Source organism: Tigriopus californicus, chromosome 4, assembly GCF_007210705.1.
Source record: "Tigriopus californicus strain San Diego chromosome 4, Tcal_SD_v2.1, whole genome shotgun sequence".
Classification (NCBI taxonomy): Eukaryota; Metazoa; Arthropoda; class Copepoda; order Harpacticoida; family Harpacticidae; genus Tigriopus; species Tigriopus californicus.
This window is the reverse complement of record NC_081443.1, coordinates 3,313,897-3,335,348: the sequence shown is the minus strand read 5'-3', so window position 1 is coordinate 3,335,348 and position 21,452 is coordinate 3,313,897. Positions and strand designations below refer to the sequence as shown.

At 43.7% G+C, this 21,452-nt stretch overlaps 2 protein-coding genes and 1 long non-coding RNA gene across 5 annotated transcripts in view; 1 reads left to right on the top strand and 2 right to left on the bottom strand.

Moving 5' to 3' along the window:
- The first annotated feature begins 1,291 nt into the window (after positions 1 to 1,291).
- On the top strand, positions 1,292 to 3,634 carry LOC131878871 (uncharacterized). The gene is made up of 2 exons (XM_059225011.1): positions 1,292 to 3,028; positions 3,106 to 3,634. The coding sequence occupies exons 1-2, from the start codon at positions 2,213 to 2,215 to the stop codon at positions 3,535 to 3,537; spliced, it is 1,248 nt and encodes a 415-aa protein (XP_059080994.1). The 5' UTR covers positions 1,292 to 2,212; the 3' UTR covers positions 3,538 to 3,634.
- Positions 3,582 to 21,452, bottom strand: part of LOC131878868 (semaphorin-1A-like) — a 47,055-nt gene continuing 29,184 nt past the window's right edge. For both annotated transcript variants that reach the window (XM_059225007.1, XM_059225006.1), the window contains 9 exons: positions 15,733 to 15,875; positions 8,045 to 8,107; positions 6,266 to 6,473; positions 5,991 to 6,184; positions 5,034 to 5,919; positions 4,761 to 4,958; positions 4,557 to 4,691; positions 4,246 to 4,477; positions 3,582 to 4,173 (listed from right to left, as the gene is read on the bottom strand). In XM_059225007.1, the coding sequence (XP_059080990.1) occupies positions 3,759 to 4,173; positions 4,246 to 4,477; positions 4,557 to 4,691; positions 4,761 to 4,958; positions 5,034 to 5,919; positions 5,991 to 6,184; positions 6,266 to 6,473; positions 8,045 to 8,107; positions 15,733 to 15,875 (2,474 nt within the window). In that variant the 3' untranslated portion in view covers positions 3,582 to 3,758. The remainder of the gene's footprint in view (positions 4,174 to 4,245; positions 4,478 to 4,556; positions 4,692 to 4,760; positions 4,959 to 5,033; positions 5,920 to 5,990; positions 6,185 to 6,265; positions 6,474 to 8,044; positions 8,108 to 15,732; positions 15,876 to 21,452) is intronic.
- On the bottom strand, positions 11,975 to 12,937 carry LOC131878874 (uncharacterized). Of its 2 annotated transcripts, none has more exons than XR_009373072.1 (3): positions 12,724 to 12,937; positions 12,511 to 12,639; positions 11,975 to 12,438 (listed from the first exon to the last, which is right to left on the bottom strand). It is a non-coding gene; the product is annotated as an uncharacterized LOC131878874 (long non-coding RNA). The 2 variants fall into 2 exon arrangements; XR_009373073.1 differs by having other exon boundaries at positions 12,565 to 12,639.

Here is a 21,452-nt window from a genome sequence, read left to right as displayed (position 1 = left end):
GTCTTTCACTTCCATATCTTGAGATGGATTCGTGCCCTATGAAATAGAGCTCATCTTCAAAGGAAAAGTTGCTCCCAGATTACTCTGACGGGGCTTTCAATGAAGGGCTCGTCATCTTCAAGATAATGCATAGGCTTCATCTGACATGATAAAGGCAAATGACTATTCAAGTGTCAGGGGAAAGAGACCTGTTGTAAAAAAAAGAACCACATTGCATGCAAATCTACGATGAACGAATGCCCTCTGAGCAAAGATTACACTCTACTGCTCTTCATTGACCAACAGCATCAGGGGATCCACTTTACGATTTGAGATTAACTCCTTGGACAAAATCCGAAAATGAAAGCTAGACACGTTTCAGTTTTCTGGACGAACGTGCTGAAAAGTCTACTTGTGGCTCAATGGTGTGATAGCCAAATCTTTTAGTATTACAGTATATGATTTACTAGTACGGTATCATACGAAAAAGGCTGGGAATGCAGGGAATTGTTAGCTTTCGATGGAGAACAGGGATTTTAAGAAAACTTAATTCGCTTTTATGTGTTTGGTAGTTGGGAGAAAGCAACTTATGTTCTAATCAAAGTTTTTATCTCCGTTGTGTTGATCTTTTCCACATTTCTACTCCAAATCTTAATATACGTTTGGGAGTCGTATGAACGCCAGAAGATGGAGTAAGCTTTTCCATAGGAAATAGGCTGAAACTTGGTGTGCCTTTTGCGCCATCTACCTGGCAGGAGTAAAAATTGGCTTCAAAAAGGTTTAGGCAATTCAGCGAAAACTTGCACGGTCTATATTTACATGATGTAACAATCACTAGCCTTGATGCTTGTTTGCATTTGATTTTGGATTATTTTTTAAAATATTTCATTGTTTTAAGTGGACAACGAAAGAAAAACATCCAAAACCATACTTCTGAACTTAAAGTTAGTAATCAAGATGTAGATGAAAACGTATGACGATCCTCTCTTTATGCTTTTCGATTATTCCCTACTCTGCAAAAGCTGTTCTACCAATTGCGTAATGAACCAGACGGTGATTATTTTCCCAATGCTGTTTGTTGTGTCATTCGCGCCCACTCATTTGGACATCCGATGGTTTTTGGTTTTTTTTGGATACCATTCATTCATTGGCCGCTCCACATGGTGTTAGATACTTGAACGCCGAAATTCGCAGTTGAGTTTGCTAAACCGAATTTAAGTTGCCTGGTGGGAACTGGGAATTAAATATAGGAACATCAAGAGGTGACTTTGCTGGAAGAAGTTCTTGGAGCTTGGATTACCTCATCTTGAAGAAATTCAAATGGTGCTCATTATTCAACGCAACGCAACACAAGAAACGTGTTTTGTCTTGATTACTTCTGATCAGAATACTGACAAAGCAAACCGGACCAGGCCTCAAATAATGAGTCATGCTATCGTTTTGGGAATTGTTACCTCAGTCCGAGATCAGAGGAGAAGCCAGAGTGGGTAAGAAACACTCGCCTCACTTTTCGTTAGGCAGTCGTCTTCTTCGTTTTTACGATTGTACAACAAGCTTAGGGGGAAGCAAAAGGCAAAGTCCGACCGACCGACCCTTTCAAGCATTCTAGACCCACGGAGGCTGTTATTGGTCCTCAGTCCTCCATCCTACTTGACAGTGAGAGCATGGAAATGTGCTTCCTGTGCTGATCAGGCACCGTCTGTCCCAATAATAGGCCTCAGCTAGGTCACTTGGAAAAAGTCAGAAAGCACCACGAACACGTTGCCCAGAGTTGTTCGACAGATCCCCGAAGCCCCCAGAGTCAAGCCAAAGCTACGTTTTTGGGCTGGCCGTGTTCCCTAACGTGTTCCAAAGCCAGCCAGAGAGACCTAGTACCTTCTGCACACACCGCAGGATTGTTCCCAACTTTTGTTCCATCGAACTGGCTATCAGTGAGCGGAGTAAGAGAGAGTGAGTGCGACAGAGAAACAGAAAGAGAGAAGCAGTCAAGTGCGTCTCAAAGGGAGGCTGCCACGGCTGGTGTTGTTGTCGTTGTTGTTGCCGTTGTTGGTGCTCTGTTCCAGGCCTTCATTTTGGACAGTGGGACTGACTACTGCACGACATCCTTGGCCTGCACCATGGAGGTGCAAGGTTAGGATTAAGAAGGCATTGGAACAAGGCACACCCGAACAAAAACGAAGTTATGACAACGTTAGGAAAAGAGTTAAGACTATTTGATCCGTGAAACCACATCATGACATCCTCCAGCATCTTTGACTCCGTTTATGGTGGCTATCACTCGCCCTACTCGTCATCAACCACCCCTTCACGATATGACTCGTTCATGGATCGACCATCCTACACGCCTTCGTATCGAACCACATATTCATCCAGTTACAATCGGATTCCAAGCAGCACCTACGGCATTCCCTCAGCCACCAGCAGTGTGTATGATAAGTACTACAACTACTTGGACGACCTCACCAACGTCACGCGGGCCTCCCGATTAGGCAATGGCGGAGGGTCCACGGCATCCTCGGGCTTGGGATACACTTACATGCCCCGACATCTGATGTTGTCAGACTTGATTAGCAATGATGAGCTTGATGAGAAGCCAAAGAAGGCTTCCTCCGGAATTTCCAGAACCATTCCCATCACGGTGGCTCCGAAGCACGACAAATACGGCAAAGAGTTGAGTAACTACGACCGATGGAAGTTAAGAAACAACGAGGAGCCCACATCACCATCTTCCACCACATCATCCATTTCCTCTCAAGTTAGTCGGGAGGATGAGCCCTTGTCCGATAAACCTCGTCGTGGGCGATTTACCTCTAGGTTCATCAGCCGAGAGGAACCAGCTGTGCGAGAGCGGGAGGCTAGTGTCACGCCCACCCTGACCTCGCCCACTCCAAAAGCCTACTCAAAAGAGGACGAAATATTCCCAACGCTGCACAGCAGCCGATATGGCCAACGACAACGGAGTGCCTCAGTGAGGCCAACCTCGTCCACTTCCAGATCTTCCCTCTACAGTGGAGGAGGTCACTCCTTTCCAACTGGAGCACGTGAGAAGGTAAGGGATGGGCTAGTCTTGTCCAAGTACATGATATATACTATTTCACACCAAGAGTTACACACTCGTGCTTTTAGTTGACCGGTTACGACGTCCAAGATGTGAAGGGTGACGGAGGATGCTACTATCGATGCTTGAGTCTGTATTTCACAGGCTCTGAAGACAATTACATGAAGTATCGTCGAGACGTCATGGCATACATTCGCCAAAATCTGGACAACTACTCGTCCATGATTCGCTCAGAGATCGGTCGATCCTCCACGAACGATTACTTCAGCCGCAAAACTCGCGCTGATCGGCAAGATTGGGCCGAAACCACAGAAATCATCGCCACATGTTGCGCCTTTGACATCAACGTCCACGTTCTGGCTTTGGTTCCCGGAAAACGAGTCTGGGAGTGGCTCCATTTTGATCCCAGCATTGGGACCGGGAAGCCTAGCTACGCCAACAGAGACGTCTATCTCTACAACCAGGGAAGTGTCCACTTTATGCTCTGCACACCAAAGTAAACAGCTCGTACATACATTATAGCATGATGAAATGAAAGCAATGCTTGAATTTGCATACTGAATTTATTTAACAGAATTATAGACTTGATTCGTCACAGCCAAGAAGATCTTATTTCACATTGCTCTCCGGAGAATTCAAATAAGATATGGAATAATGCCATTTTCTAGCCATTGCACAAGCAACCAATTGGCATGGTTGAACAGACTGAATACATTCTCGGCTAAAGATAGATTCGCTTCACGTTTTCCGGCACGAATTTCATCATGCCAGTAGTGACGGGAGGAGGAACTTCCCCGATGGATTCATTAGTACCTCGACTCACATTACTTGTGGATGGCGAGGCACTCGTCGAAGTGGTGTACGAGGCTGAAGTAGCTTCCCGAGAGCAACTGGAACCGCGTAACGATTGCCCACAGCTCACGGAATGACGATTCGCGGCAATATTATTGTTTTGTAAAACGACTAGACTGTTTTGATTGATGTCTGGAAAGCTTCCTTGCAACGATCCCGGAGCTTTGACGTAGTTCAAATGACTAGGGAACATAATAGCGGCTCCATTCTGCGTCGAGTGGTGAATCGGCAATGACTTGAACCCATGATCGTCCCCATCGGGATCGTCGACATAACTCATAGGCCTGAAAATGGTTCAAATCGATTGCTTTTGACGATGAATTGCCTTTGAAATACAATATGTGGACCCTACGTACTTTTGCATCATGGATGGATCAAGTTGATCGGAGACCGTTGCCACTGAGGGTGGGGGATTGCCTTTGACCTTTACTTGGGACTTGTGTTGGCAAAATCGAGCTACTAATAATCCGAGGACAAAACCAATGACTAAGGATAATAGGGCAGATGCCAACGAGACCCATGCCAAGGTCGTTTCCGTGACTCGATGTTCAAAATTTTGCGATAGTGGGGATTCTCTCTTGGGAAGATCTAAAAAGTGAAGATAGATGCAGAACTTCAAAATACGGAATATTAGAGTTTGGTGGTACGTGATGGTAAAATAGCTCACATTTTTCCTCCAAACCCTGGATATCACTGAGCTTGTTGGATTCCCCGTTGATAAAGTCGAAAAAAATGTCTAACTCCTTGCGGTTGCGGTTCAATTGAATCTCGTTTTTGGAGGGATCATCAAAATGGTTTTCACCTAGATTAGAATGAAAATAAGTGTCATTTTTGAAATGATTACTTTTTAACACCAAATTGTGTCACTTACTCAATGGAGCTTTTGACGAAGACTCTCTGTCTCTGGCTCCTATCAAGTCTCCCGAAGTGGATATTTGAGCTGTCTCTGTGGGTACAATCGGTGCTGAAGTTGAGCTACTCAAAGGACAGTCACATGAGCACATTGGACAAATTATTGTTTCATTGATGCCAAATTCGGCCTCATAGTCTTCGGGAGGTGGAGAAGTTTCTATGGGTATAAAAATGGTTGTGAATGCACGCTAATATGTTTGAAAAAACCATCGCAACCTCTCAATTGAATTACCTGGCGGCGCCATTTCGGTAGTGGTCTCCTCTTTAGCCACTTCCGCCACTGGACACTCGGCGATATTTTGGAACAAGTCTGCTCGGTAAGCGATTCCATAGTTTCGAATGCATTTCTGCTCTGAGAAGTTCCATTTACAAAAGGGATCCTCGGCATGGGCCAAACATTCATCACAAGTGAGAAGAGACCCACATCGGTGCAACGACACGATCTGCAATTCATCATCTGTCACGGCCAAGATCTTTTGCGTGGCGGCAATCTTGACTTGGCGGATGGGTTTATCGTGAAGATGGATGGCTTCCAAAATGGTTGACTGTCCACGCCCATCCGATACTAGCTTCAGGATCCGCCCATGAGTGGTTCCGGCTACGATGAGTTTCTTGTCGTGATCATAGTCCTTCACATCGAGACTCAGAAGCCTTTCTCTGAAATCGACTTGCACAAAAAGAGGCTTTCGGCCTTCACTGTCGATGGCCTTGTTCATGAGATTGTTATGCTTGATGAAATTTAAGCCCCGCTCTGTAATGGGGGCATTGGAACACACACCAGGGCGTGGATCAGGGACATGGGATTCTGACACGGCCAACCAATTGGAATTCGTACTATCCTGGCTTTTGAAGAGATCATTGTCAAAGGTTCGTTCCATTGAGGCTAACGAGAATTGACAAATTGCGCTCCCAGCAATTGAGTTTTGCGAGGTAGTGAAGATACCAAACACAAATGGACCCATTTGCATCACTGATTGCAGGTGGTCAAAGTAGAATGGAAACTCTCCCGGTACGGAACAGTTCAAACGAGCCTTCAGAAACGAGGTCCACTTGTATTGGAAAGTGTGCGGACCACCTTTATCTTGTTTGCAGACTCTGGCCACCCTGGCGTACACAGCCTGGCAAGATAAAAATTTGCAAAGATATCGATCAGTTGGAAACGATGAGAAACCGATCGAGTATATTGTACCTTGCCACAATTCATGTGTTCCACCGCCAGTTCTCGAAAGAAGAAATACACGTAGCTGTCATCCTCGATAGCCCCTACAAAATCAGGATTGTTCAGGTGCTTCGTATCATATTGTTCCGTTCGTAATCGCTCTCTGATTATGAGAGCATCCGTTCCCGAGAAATCGGCCACAGTTCCCGAATAGAGATGTCCTCCTGGAAAAAAAACAAGCTCACGTGTAAATGATGTAATACGTGGGTCAAACATATGCATCTGGCGCAAGCTAATTCGGTTACCTGCAAAGATGGCCGTGGAGTTGTGCCTCGGGTCAAAGGGGCAAAACCCTTTGCCCGAGAACTCCTTAGAAAAGATCCAGTCGTGGCTCCAGGGGGATCGCTTCCTGTAGTTACGACATCTGGGATTGAATGCATTTGTTCCACAGACCAAAAGTTTGGCGCCGTTATCCAAGACCTCGAGGACTCTGATGTAGTTTTGACAGTCATTCTGGTGAAGTAGAAAATGAACGGGCTATGTAATATGTCTTGCATTTCAATCGAGTGGTCTCACTTAAGCTCAATTTTCTGAGGCCAGATTTTTTGCACTCAATGGGTTATTGTTTGGCAAAATGCATAATGGGAAAATGGCTCCATCACAAACCAACAAGTTAATTGGCTCGCCAGATCTTTATCTTGCCTTTCAGGTGGGATGAAATGTATAATGCAATATCCCTTAGGAGGACTTCAATGGACGGACACTTATTTTGACGGCTAATATTGTTCAGAACGAAGGTTGAAGCGGTTAGAAAGAGTCATTATGAATATCAGCGTTGTACCAGTACCGCTAGGTTATCATTCAATTCAAAAACTCTGATTCAGTGATCCTATGTGTCCATTTTCTCTTTTTTTTCTTTATTTATTTGAGACGTGCCCGGCCAATCAAATAGCTTGTCACTCAGACGTGTTCAAGGAGGAGGAAAAACTGAAAGAAGTACTTCAAGGGATCTTCATCGCCCTATCAGATATACCCTATATTACTTGGTATCGAACCCACAAGAAAGTGGTGGTACTGGTTCTTGTTGGATATTAAAGGCCGTCAATTGACTTAACCCTGGAGCTTCAGTCGGAACATTCACACGCACAAAAAACGTATTGGAAAGAATACGAGAATGCATTTTCAGCTATCAGATGTGTTCCCAAGATCATCAAGTGCATGATGATTTTCGTACATTGCGTTGCAGATCACTGACACTCCGATTTTTTCCTCGTTTCCTTCAACTGTCAGTATGAAACAAAACATACTGGCTTCTTTTTCTTGTGAAAAATGATGAATTCTTTACAAGTGTTAATAGGTTGGCTTGTCTATTGCAATCTGTGGGGGCACTATTTTTATCTCTCCCTCAGAATGCATTCAAATGCCAAATTACTACCTTAGGACAATGTCCAATTCCTAATATGACGTGAACCACCTGTCCACTGTGACCACCTACCAAGGTTAATTGTTTGCATCCCTAAAGCTGCAAAAGTCTAAGAAGTTGTGGTTTTGAAACGGTATGATCCGTGGGATATGTATTGTACGGTTCCACTTTTGCCACAATGCAATCATTTTCCTAACCTAACTGCAAATCAAGATCGTGACAAGACTGAATTAGGCGAATACAAAGTTGCAATAACGAGCCCACGAATTAATTTCCTGATCCGGTCTTATTGAGGTCAACCCACGAACCCACCAGAGTTAAACAACCGGGCTTTGTTTAGAATGCCTGAAAATTATCAGTATCCGTCGATTGATGCCATTACTCAGTTTGGCATGGCTTATTGTGGCCCCCTATGATCCTAGATTCATACGCATGGCCCTTAGAATCTCTGCCATCAACGATGGTCGTGGCAACTCTTAGGTACAAGAATCCAAAATGTGAAGAATGAACTATTTGGGAGGTGGCGGCGATGGCGGTGATGGTTTCAAAACCATAACACAAAAAGCCACTTGCCAAATTTGTTGCAAACCAATGACGAAGCATTTTGACAATATCACAACTAATGAGGAAACAACCAAGAGTCAAACCAATAATAACTCACCTCGGACTTGCCTTTCACCAAACAGAGTTCACGGTCGGTGTCGGTCGGAAACCAAGTGATCCGCTGCAACGAAATCAAAGAAAGACGACATAATTATCCCAAAGTTCAATGACAATCATAGAGAGGCAACGACGATCTATAATCACAAGCGAGAAGAGAAAAACATTGGAAAAAGACCAACCAGAACCCGACCCGCTCATTAAAAGCTCATGATTACTATTAACATAAGGAAGCGTCTTTTTTGTTTGGAAGAAGCTTCCGAATGGATTGATATGAATTGGTCGTTGGAATGCGCCAACAACTTTGGTCTTGGATCACTATTGGTATATTCAAATCACAAATCATTCATCAAAACAGGAGGTTGTTTAACGAATACCTTGAATGGGTGTTTAAACCACTCGAATTTTGCTCGTCATTCCGAGCAGACTTAATGGTTTTTTACCCACTTATTCAGGAATATGTCTTGGAATCGACCTTGTTTCTCGTTTATGATCTAAGTACAAATGATTGGTTTGGAAACCATTCACGGAGTGGTTGCTGGTTTAGCCATGCCCATAAAAGCCGTGTTCTAATGGCAACGAAAGTGGCAACTTGTCTACAGACTAAGCTGACTAAAATAAGAGGTCTCATATCCGATCGACCAAACCAACTGAGTTCAGAGGAGTTCAAACGGTTACGGCAATGTCTGAGCAGATCTCTCACTTCACTTGGGATGGTTTTGCATTCTCGACCACTTCTTATGAGTCGACCTTGGTCTGTCCTGGCATGAGGACAATGAGTGCGACTTGGATTGGTCCAGAAATGTGGCTCAAAGAACCAGAAGACTTGGAGAACCGCCGGGTAGGCAATGATAATCAGAAATTGAGAGAGAAAACAGGTTCTTCCCATTTCGCCCCAGTCATGCATCACAATTACTGTCTACCATTATTCCGATTTAAGGCGATGTTGGTTTATTCAACTCTTGGCACCTGGCCCTCAAGAAGGCCTCATAAGAGGATAGAGGATGAGAATAGAAATAGTGGTAGTGGTGGTGGTGGCGGTGGTGTTGACTAGTGACCTTGACAACATGAGCTAAAAATCAATCAAGACCACTGAAAATTGCATTCTCACTCTCACACACTAACTGACGGCTAATCAGGGTGGTTCTTTTTGATGGATGGATGATCTATTGTCTGTGTACAAACAAGGCTAGTGTTCAATTGAAAGTCCACAGGTCAACCACCCACTATGAAGATCAAAATATGAAATGGTTCGCCCCCAAAAAGGGTTGTGAATTGCAACCAAGACAAGCCTAGCCTGACCATTTGGACTTGTTGTACGTACGTACGTACATAGTACTGAACGAACAACCCTGTATCATTTGTGTGGAGCGTAGTTGGCTATCCCTCAGTCAATGTTAAACCATCCCTAGATAGAGACAAGCGGCAAAAAGTGGCCGGTTTTTATGCTCATTCCAGTAATTGAAGCGAATTCCTCATACAAGGTGGGATACCAATGGTTGGTTTTGCTGAGACTACCACCGTTTTGCCTTGGGAACTTGGGAGGGAGTTATCGGCTCTGCGTACGTCGTATGCAAAAACGGAATCTGTGATGGTTTGATGCTTGGATAAAGCTCATTTTTAAGCCGAAGGAATGCTCGCGATGAGGTTCTAGGACTTTGATCTCGACATTGGATCTAATCAGCTTGAAGGCCATGGATAAGGTTATTCATTTCAGATTTAAGTCTCTAAACGTTCTTCTGAATGCATTAAATCAATGATCATTCATATCAAGTCTTGATAAATGACATGGAACTTGCCTACTTTCTTGTCCGTTTTATTATAAAATTTATTTGATGATCCAAGCTATCTGATCCCTCATTTTTAACCTATAATTGGTACTTGGTAACTGCATTCTGAAAATGAATTTGATAGTCAAGCAACAGCTATATTCGTTAATCAAATGTGTAGTAGCTCGATTTTCGTTCTCTCAGAGCTGCGCTCTCAAGATAGAGATCTTGATTACGGCGATAAAGCCTCAGAAGTATCTCTACCATTAATACAAAGAGGTCAAACTAACTGTTGGCAAATTCAGGAGGTATTCTCAGAATAAGAGCGCCATTTTTTGCATTGGTAAAGGTCTTTAACAAAAGGTGCTTTTATCAACAAGTGTTCAAGCGGACCTGCGCATGGCATTGAATAATTTGATGGGCAAGGAGATCCCCATGCTTGACCAAAAGAAGACCATCAAGGTGAACTGAATTCCAAGCACCAGCGCAGACGATTGATCGTTATAAATGAGGTGGCCATGTCCAAATTTGGCACTTCGTGAGGATTTGAGATGCAAATTGACAGGTTTGTGTCTAAATCACCATCCACAAAACAAATGAGAGGTTAATCAATGCTCCACAAGGGTTTGACTGGGCATTTTTGCATTCACACCTGATATACGCCTTGGGCTAGACATATCTATAGATCCCATTCTGAAGCCCTCTACTGATTTTCAGGTAATGGCGCGAATCTATTTTGGAACCATCCTGTCATAGGAGATTTTGACACTTGATGGTATCAAAAAACGATCTCATTTATCGTTCATTTATCCATCCACATGTCAAAATTTAGAGCCCTGGCCGTTCAGAGATTTTTGCTCTAGATTATTATTAATAAAGATAAGAAGACTCGATAAGATTGGGTTCATCAGTATCACAAAGGATCTTGGAATTGGAACCAAACTTTGATTCCGTCATTGGGTTTTCGAGAAGGCACGGATGCGAACGGAAAAACAATCCCCACTTTTCAATCCATGATGTCCACATTGTAACGTAACGGCGGACTTTCGGACGAATTTATGGTTATACAAGACCAATAATCGATACTGCCCAAGACAGAAAATGAGTCGTTAAGCGTTTTTCTTCTCACAAGACGCTCCAATGTGTTCTTTCCAGTGGGTTAGATGCCTGGAGGTTGATAAGTAAGTGCGGACTCCACCTCCGATATAAATTGAGAAGAGCTCCAAGGAACCTCCCAACATTAAGTTACGAGCACTCATCTATTTGAAATGCCTACGAGGACTTTCAAATGACTTTTGACTTTATTGACCATTTCCGTCCAACCCGATCGGATCGACAGCTTCGACAAGTAAAGAAAGATCCAGGAAATCATCGGTCGGACTTCTCCATTCAAAAAGATTCCCAACTAATTTCAGCAACGTCTGACAGCTCGGTCAAGATTCGATGCCATACTGGATAATTGTGTGGCCTTAACTGGCCAAATCTCGAGGTCACTCGGGTTAATCGGTTTTCCACGGAGAGGCTAGGAGGACAAATTACCGCCCAATATTGAGTGGATAACCCGTAGTTTGGCGAAAGTTATTGACCAATTTTCTGTCTCGAGGCTCTTCCAGGGAGGATCATGCTTGATTTAATTACTAGAGCACCGCCGAAATGCCTTCATTGGCAAAATAAGTGACCTGACCAGGACCCTGTCGGATATATGAGAGGTCCTTATCCATGCTTTGACATGGGAACACGTCTTGCCTCCGTGAACGTTAAAAATCAAGGTCTGAGCGTCGAGAGTGGCCTTTGTCGTGTGATTGGATGCTTTGAATCATGTGATCATGTGTATGCGTTGATGATGAGCTCATTGGTGGAACCAACAGGAAGAGCAATTTTGAATGCAGGCTGGATGAACTAATAGCAACACATTCTTTGTGGTAGTAGTGGTGGTGGTGGTGGTGGTGGTGGTGGTGGCGGTCGTCGTCGTCGTGATGGTGATGGTGGTGGTGGTGGCAAGAGGGGATGATGATCAGAGAGTCCGAACCCCCAAATTACAAAATTCCACTAGGCCAGGATAATCATTAGTTCATTATCATTCACTATGATTCGTGATCTCCCCCACCACCCTAAGCCAGCTTGACAACGCTTGCATGTGCGTGCTTAATGGGCCTCAACTAATTGATTCTTGTCCAGGAAATTATTTGAGGGCTTCCAATTTGTTGTCATTTTCCAATTTATTAGAGAATCTTAAACAACAATAGGTCTCCAGAGGTCTATGGAGTCTACTCATTTGATACACGCTCATCCGGGTACACCAGGTTTGCATATACTGTAAATACGTACGTACAATGCACCTCTCCACTAGCCGGGAATGATTGATCGAGCCTTGAACTCAATCCTACGAACATGAAAAGCCATCAATTGGATGTTTTAAATGTTGCTGTTGACATTGTGTGAGGAGGCTCAAGAGACGGAAATGGAAGCAAGCAGGTAAGCAGGTAGGTAGGAGAACAAGGCGTGAGTTCTTCAGGATGACGAGGGGCTTCTCTCGTTAAGGATTTGGGGGATTGAGGGCCGGGTGAGGAGTGACTGAACAGCCCATTTCGAATGCTCATTTCGACGTATGCAAATGTTGGTGGAGCTGTAGAAAAAACACTTTGTAATTGAAACGAATTAACGTGGAGCGAAAGACCCGAAGGACTTGCGGACTGACGTAGGTGCATCATTGTACATAGGGAGGGGGCAATATGCAAATCTCCCGACTCACTTCTTCCCTCTCCAAGTTTGGCTGAGTGCTGCTCCTTTCGATGGAACCAACCAACCAACCAACCAACGAGCAAACCTTGAGGCGGAAGTGAGTGAATGTGAGTGTTGTTAGAGTTGTCCAATGACGAATGATCGTTGTAAGTGATTCGAGCAGACCCACCTTTGGCTTTAATTGCTTGGAGAATTGGGTTTTGGAAAATATTGTTCACCAGGATGTTCGATGCGAATTGAGCACGCGATCTTCGGGCACGGGATGATAGATTAAGAGGGATTCTGTTCAGGCATTCCATAATTCAAAATTGAGGCTTTTGACACAAAATACTGTAGGGTGCGCAGTCCGTACGGTGGATTGAGCTCGTGAGATGGTGTCTGTCTGATCGCCATGTCGAGATAATATTAAGACGAGCAAGATGGAGGAACCCACAATAAGAGGATCCACATTTTCAAGATGGTTCACAACGGGGATGAACAAACGTCAGGGGTAGATTAGGCATGGATAATCAAGTTCTTCCCCGGCCGAGTTTCAAGTTTGTCCAGGGAGGCAGTGCATGGATGCTCCTCTGTCCTAAATGGTTGCGTTTCTCACCATCCCCAACTGTCAGTGATGCTGCTGCTGTTATTATCCATCGAGATGACTACTAGACTACTATGGTTCATATCCTTAGGTTGCTCAAATCTGTCCAGGTTTATAGCTATTTCCTCTCACACCATTCAAGGCCTCCCACAATGTGTTGTAGGTGAATATCTCGATTCTATCTCGATTCAAACGGGGGTTGGAAACACGAATAAAAACTCATACGAAGTGAATTATCATGGATTAGTATGAAGTCGTTTTGAAACTAGTTGACCTATGAAAATCGAGATTTTACATTGAAAAAAAAAACACAACCTCAAAGACCTCGTCAACAACGCGATCTAGAAATCCACTTTGTTTCGGCTTAAGCGGAAGAGAAGATGAGCTCGGAAGAAATAGATGAGTTCAGAAGATGTGTTTGTTGACCAGTGTGGAAGTGGGCGGGACATTTGGCTGCCTTCCTAAACGCCCAAATCTGATCCAACAAACGTGTCCTAATGGATTGCTCATCATTTCAACCTGGATGGGCAGGCATGGCCGAGATCTGATGTCGCGATAAAGCTCTTCAATTGCCGATATGCCCAAATCATTGGCTTCTCTGTCTCCTCCGATCTCGGTCCAACTTCAAGGTCAGATTGAAATTTGTCGGCTAAAAATACGTGTACGCAAATCGGTCAGACCCCTTCCGATTCCCTGGAGAGAGCCCAATGACATTTACTGCAATACTGCCAATAAGAACAAATTGGTTTCCGAAAGGGTCGTTCCAAGACCACTTGACAATGACAAGTTGCTTGGGAGATGGTCATTCGGATGAGGATATCGATGAAAATTCATCGCTCTATGACGAGATCCCTTCGTGGGCATTTCACGGGCAATTTAAACCATGCTCCTCTAACCATATTTGAGCGTCTCTCTGTAACCAGCCAATTGGCTTGATTCTCTTCTACACAGGATGAGGATGAATATAAAAGGCATTTGTTACATATGGGTACGAATTGATTGGCAGGGAGACGACCATAATTCAGTAGTTGAAATGTTGTTTTCAACTTCAAATTGGTCCAGAGCAATGTGCTCAGGTATGAGTCCATGAAGTTAAAGGCAGTTGAAGGCTTACAAAAGAAACTGCGATTTTGGTCTCAAGCTGGGGTTGGCAAAAGATTCTCATAAATCTTAGTTCAATATTTGCCTGATTTCAACCCAATGCACCCCTAAATATCGCCAAGTCATTGCCAAAGGTTAGGGAGTAAGAAATTATAACCACTACTTGGCCAAGTTAGTGTTGTCCTCAGGACACCTTCATGAGAAGAAATAAAATGGACCTCGTGGACCTGCTGGTGAATTCGCAATAGGTTCATGGAGTTCAGGAATGACATTCTCAAGAGTGAATTGACATGGCGAGCTTCAAGTCCATGGATTTTCTTTTCTTCGCAAATAAGGACGAAGGACGAAGCGTCGTTAAAGACAGGTAAATGGAGTAGCCATGATTGAAATAAAATCGTATTTTGGAAGCTGATGAAAAGTCTTCACCTTGACATCACAATTATTGCCTTTGTTGTTTAGTATGGTGTTCCATTTCCCTAAACTTGATTTGATTACAGTTGTTCCGTTCATAGTCTAATTAATCTTTAAATAGGCTAAAGAGATAATAGGCATAAACGTCATTTCTTCACCAAACTTAATGAAAATCTCAATGTAAGTCAATGTTATTGTAGAAAACGTTGGCGCTGTCAACGAAACATGCATAAAGAAAGACTTTATCATTGTTCAAGAAAGTAATCTCGTATGAACAAGTTCTTCTATGCTAAACTAGCTTTTTCAAACGTGACTCAATTACTCATGTCAAAGATGTGAGAAACACAATCCCGTTTCAAACTTTGGGTTTTCAAGGGGGCTGTCTTTCTCTCGTTTTGGTTCCAAATCGTCATTGATAAACTTACTTCCATGAGTGAAAGGTAGGAAAACCAAGACTTGTCATGAAGCCATAGGTATCAAATTATGAATCAAATCCAACGGATCGTCATGCTGTTCACGAGAATATCTGGCTAAAGACGTTGAAACTGCGACTGAAAGGCAGACAATTATCCCTCAATTTCATGACGGACAATGCCAAGGCGTGTGATCGAGTGAGTGTATGTGTGAAGGAGTTGGTCCGTGCATTATTCTTTCAACAAACAGACAAGTTCATTTACAACCTGCCACCATCACTTTCCTCGAAGTTCTCTCTCCCGCTCTGCCTCTCGCTCAAGGACCCTTTAACCATTTGGATGGATGGACGGACAACCAACCAACCAGCCAACCAACCAACGGAGTGGGTCGTTGGAGCGATCCAAGATCGAGATAATACCGATTCGGAAAAGGAGACAAGCTCTGCATTTTATTGCATAAGGCCCTATTATCTCGAGTTTCCACCCCCAAACATGGTCAAGTGGTCTGGCGTAATGACTCGAGGCTGCCTTTAAAGAGCCTGGCTCCCCGATGGGAACCACTAAGGCGGGGTCGTCCATCGTCCACAGTCCGACCAACCATTTTTCGTGCCAGTAATGGATTGGAAACCGTCATCGGTGGAGAATGCAGAATATGATCTAATTTTCGTACCTGTGCCTGATTCTCGGACAGGTCGGAGGCACTCAAGTTGAACACGTGGTTTTGGCCTCCGACCAGAATGGAATGGGCGTCATTGGCCAAGATCTTGAAGAAGTTGGAATGGGATGAGTTGGACCGGAACGTCTGAACCAAGTCTGGAAAACAAATTGATATTGGTCACCTATTTTGTTCCAGTGAACGGTATGATATTTCAACTCTTCAATGTACATGCCAATCATTTCTGAAAATTTTTGTAGAGTAGAACTAGAGCAAAACCAGATATACCTCTCTTTGGAGACTTGAACGCAGGGATGGCGGCATGTTTATTCTATCCGAAGGAGACTTGCTTTAACAACCTTTCCCTAAACTTGCGAAAAATAGGTTCCAGAGTACCAGCACATTCAATGGAAGTATAATAAAGGCACCCGGACCTTGGTAATGGAACGTGTTTCGCTTTTTGGCGAAGCAATATCATTGTTTACAAGCATCCCTAACATCGACCCAGATTAACCAATCAGCTCGTATATGGCCATGTCCTAGATTTGCATGTTGTCCATTATCAGCGGCAAACCTATTCATGAAGACACCTTGGGGAGAAAAGAGTTATTTTACGAGTCAAAAGAGTGAGATAAGCGTGGTGATTCCAGCGGCGAATTCCAAGATCAGATACGAAATGTGAAATCCACCCGACACCATCGCCAATTCCTAAATGAATACCTTCCTGAAATATGAGCGTGCCTTCAAGCGGATTACGAAGAAACTCACTCATTGGAACGGTATTGGAGATTAACCCCATATTTGATTTCAAGTTTGCCCCTCCTATCCTGGATGGCGGCTTTGACAGTGACATTAATGGGATTGAAAATGGAACGGGTTTTCCTCCAATGGCATCCCTGAGGCCATGCAGACTTTTTTTTCATTTTCTTCTTTTCTTCGAGCTTGCCAAACTATGGAGGGCCATTTCATTCCAATGGCATCCTTGACGATTTTGGATTGTTTGGAGACGGGGAAATGGCTATTTTATTACATACATATTTGCCCCTACGTATGCCGGAGGCTAGGACGACAACTTGACCGGGATTTTATGGGATTTTTCTTTCCAATTGACACTTGGATTGACCTTCCTCGTTTGAAAGCCATCTCTCGCTAAGTTAATAATATGTCGTATTTTATTTTGAACATTTTGTATCCGAACTCAACCGTCAATGCCTTTCACGGTTTACGTCAATTGAAGGTTTTTACAACCACCTATTCATGCAAACAGAGCTGCCTAGCAAAGGATGAAGAGTCCAGCGGCGTCACTTGTTCAAATAGGATTAAGATTGAAAGAACCAAAATGAGATTGGGCATTGCAGCGGTATGCTGGATTGGTTGGTAGGTAAGCAGGTTGGTTCAAGACTCGGTGCATTCGCACTAATTCCTCTTTCAAATAGCATTCCACTTGAAGAATGACCGCTAGAGCCGCTTACATTTGAATAGCCCTATTATGATGCAAATGCCAGATGGCCTTGAATACTATCAGAGAATCCTACTCAAGTCTCAATGAGGAGGTCTGCTTATCTTGGCACTAATGTTCAGCGTGTAAAATCTCCCCCAAAAAAGTGCGCGACTTTTTCTCGCCTTCCCAATGTTCCCTTTTTTTCGCTTCTTTTCTCCAAGGTGTGACATGCCCATTGTGACGGGGCAGCACTGAGGATGGATTCGGCATCTCGGAATCAGCAACAGGATCAGCACTGACCTTCTCGGTCTTTAAATAACACTGCCATGATGGAACATCCCTAGCTTCTCTCAGGAACTAGGGTTTGGTCGTCGTACCGACAGACTTATTGGGGCCCTGACGTACATCGTTATGTACATACGCATTGTGGGCCGAGTCGGGGGCTGTCAGAGATCTTCGATTAAGATCACTTGCAAGTCAGATAAGCGACCTCACCGACCAACTCCTTGAGAAAGAACGTGCCAATGAAGAGGCCAAGCCAGCACTCTGAACCTGTTGTCAAAGTCCCTCGTGTTTGTGTGCGTGCGTGTGTGCGTGCGTGCGTGCGTGTAGGTTCGAAGCCGTTTTCGAGTTGCTTATCTCGGGCTTATGTTGAGAAATTTCCTTGGGTGCCTAAATCACGGGTTAAGCCCTTTTAATTATTACCTAGCACATTGTGCAGTCGATCAACCAAAGCATCTCCCTACCTCGTCACGTCTACTACGTCTATAACACTTGGGTCTAAAAGGGACGGAAAACCTTGGACCTGAATTCCACTACGTGCTGCATTCACATTCACCAATGCCGACTTTAAACACGAAACGGAGAAAGGCTAATGCATGCCGCCTTTGGGTGCATCCCCTAAATGGCTTCTTTGCTTGGGCGAGATGGAAAATCTTCCTCTTGTTCTCAGACTAAAGATTGGTCAGATTGTCATGGTCGAAAGAGCAAAACGAAGAAAGGCATGACCATTTCATCCGTATGGTAGGAGGCAAGAGGCGAGTCAAACCAGCCAAAAAACAACCAGGAAACAATCAAACGCACTGCCTCTTTGCCTTCAAATCCACGCGAACCCACTTAAAAAGCATTTTTCGCTCCTTTTCAACTGTTCGAAATGAAGCTCGTAAACGAGGAAGCGTGAAAACGAACTTCACAGAGAGGACGGACCACTCGAAAACGAACCCAGCCACCAAAAAGAGCATCAGTGAGGACAAAACAAAGTCTATCTGGACACTTTTATGCGTTTCTAGAGTTCAACTTAAAATCCATTTTTGGTTATTGATGGCCACTCGGCCACTCATAGGTCGTTATTATAGAACTTCCACGACCAACCCAACACTCGCTCCACAGGAAATATCGCATATGCGCGAAATATTTCAACGACTCCATTTCTCAGGACAGAATATTTGGTTGCAGCAAAAAGTTATTGCAATCAAGTTTGTCCATGAATTCATCCAGGCATAATTTAAGAATCGTTTGGGACAGTAACAAACCTCCAAATATGCATTGAATCGAGACAACACGTTATCTTAATGGCATTTAATGTTTATTCAAGTAACCTATACTCATTGTTTCTTCCTATATTTTTGGATGGTGAGCATACGTGGGCTCATATTTTATCCCGTGTTTAACGAATCTATTCAATTTGCGAACCAGAGGCAGTTTTGAATAATGTGGCTACGAATGGGTCGAAGCATTCGGTCGGTTTCGTTCTTTGTCACATGTCCAACATGTCTATGACACAACCTTATTTGTTCGCACTCCATGGTATCGAACTCGATCACCGATCGTTAGCGCACAATCCATTGAGCGAGTCTCTTAACAAGCCACAAATTGTCTTTTTGCCAACTTGAACTTGGCATTTGTTAGTTCAGGTACGTAAATACGTCGGTATTGTTTATCCACAGATCTAGATGATTCCTCTTGTTTCCCGTCAGAAATTGCTAGGTTCCCGTGATCCAGATTGTTGGCTGGCAACAAGTAACAACAAACGAAGATCCACAATTTTCATTTAAAGGTGATTTCAGGGTTCAAGCACGATGCGCCACCCTCGACCAGGCTGATGGCATCACTTATCGCATCATTCTCGCTAGCCCTAATTGACGTCAAGAGTACGGAAACGAATTACTAGACTTGAAAATTGACTTTTGGAATGCCCCTAATTGTCACTTGTCTGCGGAATCCTCACTAACATTCTTCTCAAAGGTTTACAACCCGGCCCTGGTTCGCGAATGTGCAATCATCTTGTGGACTTGACCTTGAGAACCAGCTTCATCTCCCGGTGGTGAGTGTCCGGTTCTGGATTTATAGCTCCCAGTAGTAGTAATCATATTCAGAGTTATGATTAGCCGGGGAAAAAACCATCCCCGTGAAATGGTCTCATGGCTCGAGGTACTTATGTACTTTGTAGGCATCCCTGAACAACTGTGATTAAGCACATCAAATTCGCCCCTTTCCCCGTGTCATTAGCGAATTTTCTACTTGAAGGCCTCGGGATATCTTGGCATCCCTGGAATCTACTACTTACCAAACCAAATCGGCACATTCATTTTCATTTCTAGGTGAACATGAACATGATATGAGAGTAACTTGAGGAACATTGTGATTGCATGACATCTAAGGTAGGTCATAACAATAAATGCTGCTTTTAATCCTCCCGTAGCCGTATAATCTTCGTCGGCTTTCTTGGCATTGACAAATGGCAACCCGAACCTACCATGTTCATATCTGGACCACATTTATCATAGAAACCCTCGCTCCCCAAAGGTAACTACCACATTGTAGATTAATCCCAACCGCGTGTTTCAACTCCAGTCGATTGTACTGAAACTACTATGTCCCTATCAAGTACGCGACAAAGCAAATATCAGCATTGTTCTACGACTCATGGAGGAGAAGAAAAAAAATGTGCCCTAAATGGTCGACACATTACAGATCTGGTTGTCGTCATTAATCTTGAAACCTGCAAAAAAACCATCTAACCGCCTCAAGACTTTGCCGAAGGGCCAAACAATCATTTGGTGAGATGCTATATTTTTGCAATTGGCCTTCATCAATTGAAAATCAGATATTCATCTTACCCACAGCTGGCATTGATTAGTGCAGGTACTAAGCTGATCAATGATCAATCAATTGGTAGTCACTCGTTTTTGATTTTGCGTCAGACTTGACAATGAGCCAAATATCAATCCTCATATTCACACAAACCTGAATGTCACCTCAAATGAATATTTTCCCAACTTTGTGCGCTATCGTCTTTGGCATCTTAAGATGGCTTTTAAGGACACATAAAACATCAAAGCCTCTGCAAATGTTTTACGACTAAGGTGACCGACCACCAGTGCATTGTGTCAACGGTGATATGCCAACTCAAAGGTACGAGTACATGCAATTTGGACTCCACGACGAAACTTCGGTCACTCGTCATCAAAGAATACACTAAACCATATGACTCTTCACAACACAGTTACATAGATTTAGATATGTTCTTTTCATTGATGGGTCAAGAACTCGGCTGGCCTCGTCAAAATACGAAGATCTTATAAGCATTTGACCAAGATTTTGACTTCCCGTGAGCTTGGCAGATGTCAAAAATACAAACAGGCTTCAAGTACTCGAGACTAGAAGAAGTGTAACAACCTCAAACCACGGATGTCACCTTGAAGTCTTCCCTGGAAAAAGAACTGGCTTGATCCATGAAGATTCTCCAAAAGGAAGACCAAGAGGATCCCCACTGATAAGTTGTACGAAACTCTTGAAAAATGTGGCACATTTGTCGAGATCTTGTGATGGCGCCCAATTCGCTTACGTAGCCAGGCCCAACCTGATTTATTGCTCTCATTTAGCCGGGACTGCCTAGATTAGACAAGGGGTGGATTTGGCCATTATCTGGGAGCGAAATCAGGTATGCAGTGTCACGACAAATGAAGGCCTTACCCTCGTAACTCGGGGATTTCCGGAGAACAATGACCTGGCTTCTGAGTCCATTTGGGCTCACAAACACCTTTGAATAGACTTAGATCAAGACGATCTTAATCCTACAAGCATCATTAGCATAAAGCAAGTGAATGTGACAAAGCTTCCACGTGCCACGACGACCAAGACAATGAGCAACACTAACCAAGATGGCTGTATCAGAGGAACTTTTAATCTAAAGATCGTGGGTTCACGTTTTGCTGGGGCAATATGACTGTGCTTCTCCCTCACCTCAGAAGCATGATTTATATGGACAAAAGTTTGAACTCGAGTTTATTCC

What these genes read in the sequence shown, in the direction of transcription:
- LOC131878871 (XM_059225011.1), top strand. Translation starts at nt 2,213, where the DNA reads ATGACATCCTCCAGCATCTTTGACTCCGTTTATGGTGGCTATCACTCG. An exon ending in CAACTGGAGCACGTGAGAAG is followed by an intron (nt 3,029 to 3,105) that starts GTAAGGGATGGG and finishes TCGTGCTTTTAG; the next exon opens with TTGACCGGTTACGACGTCCA.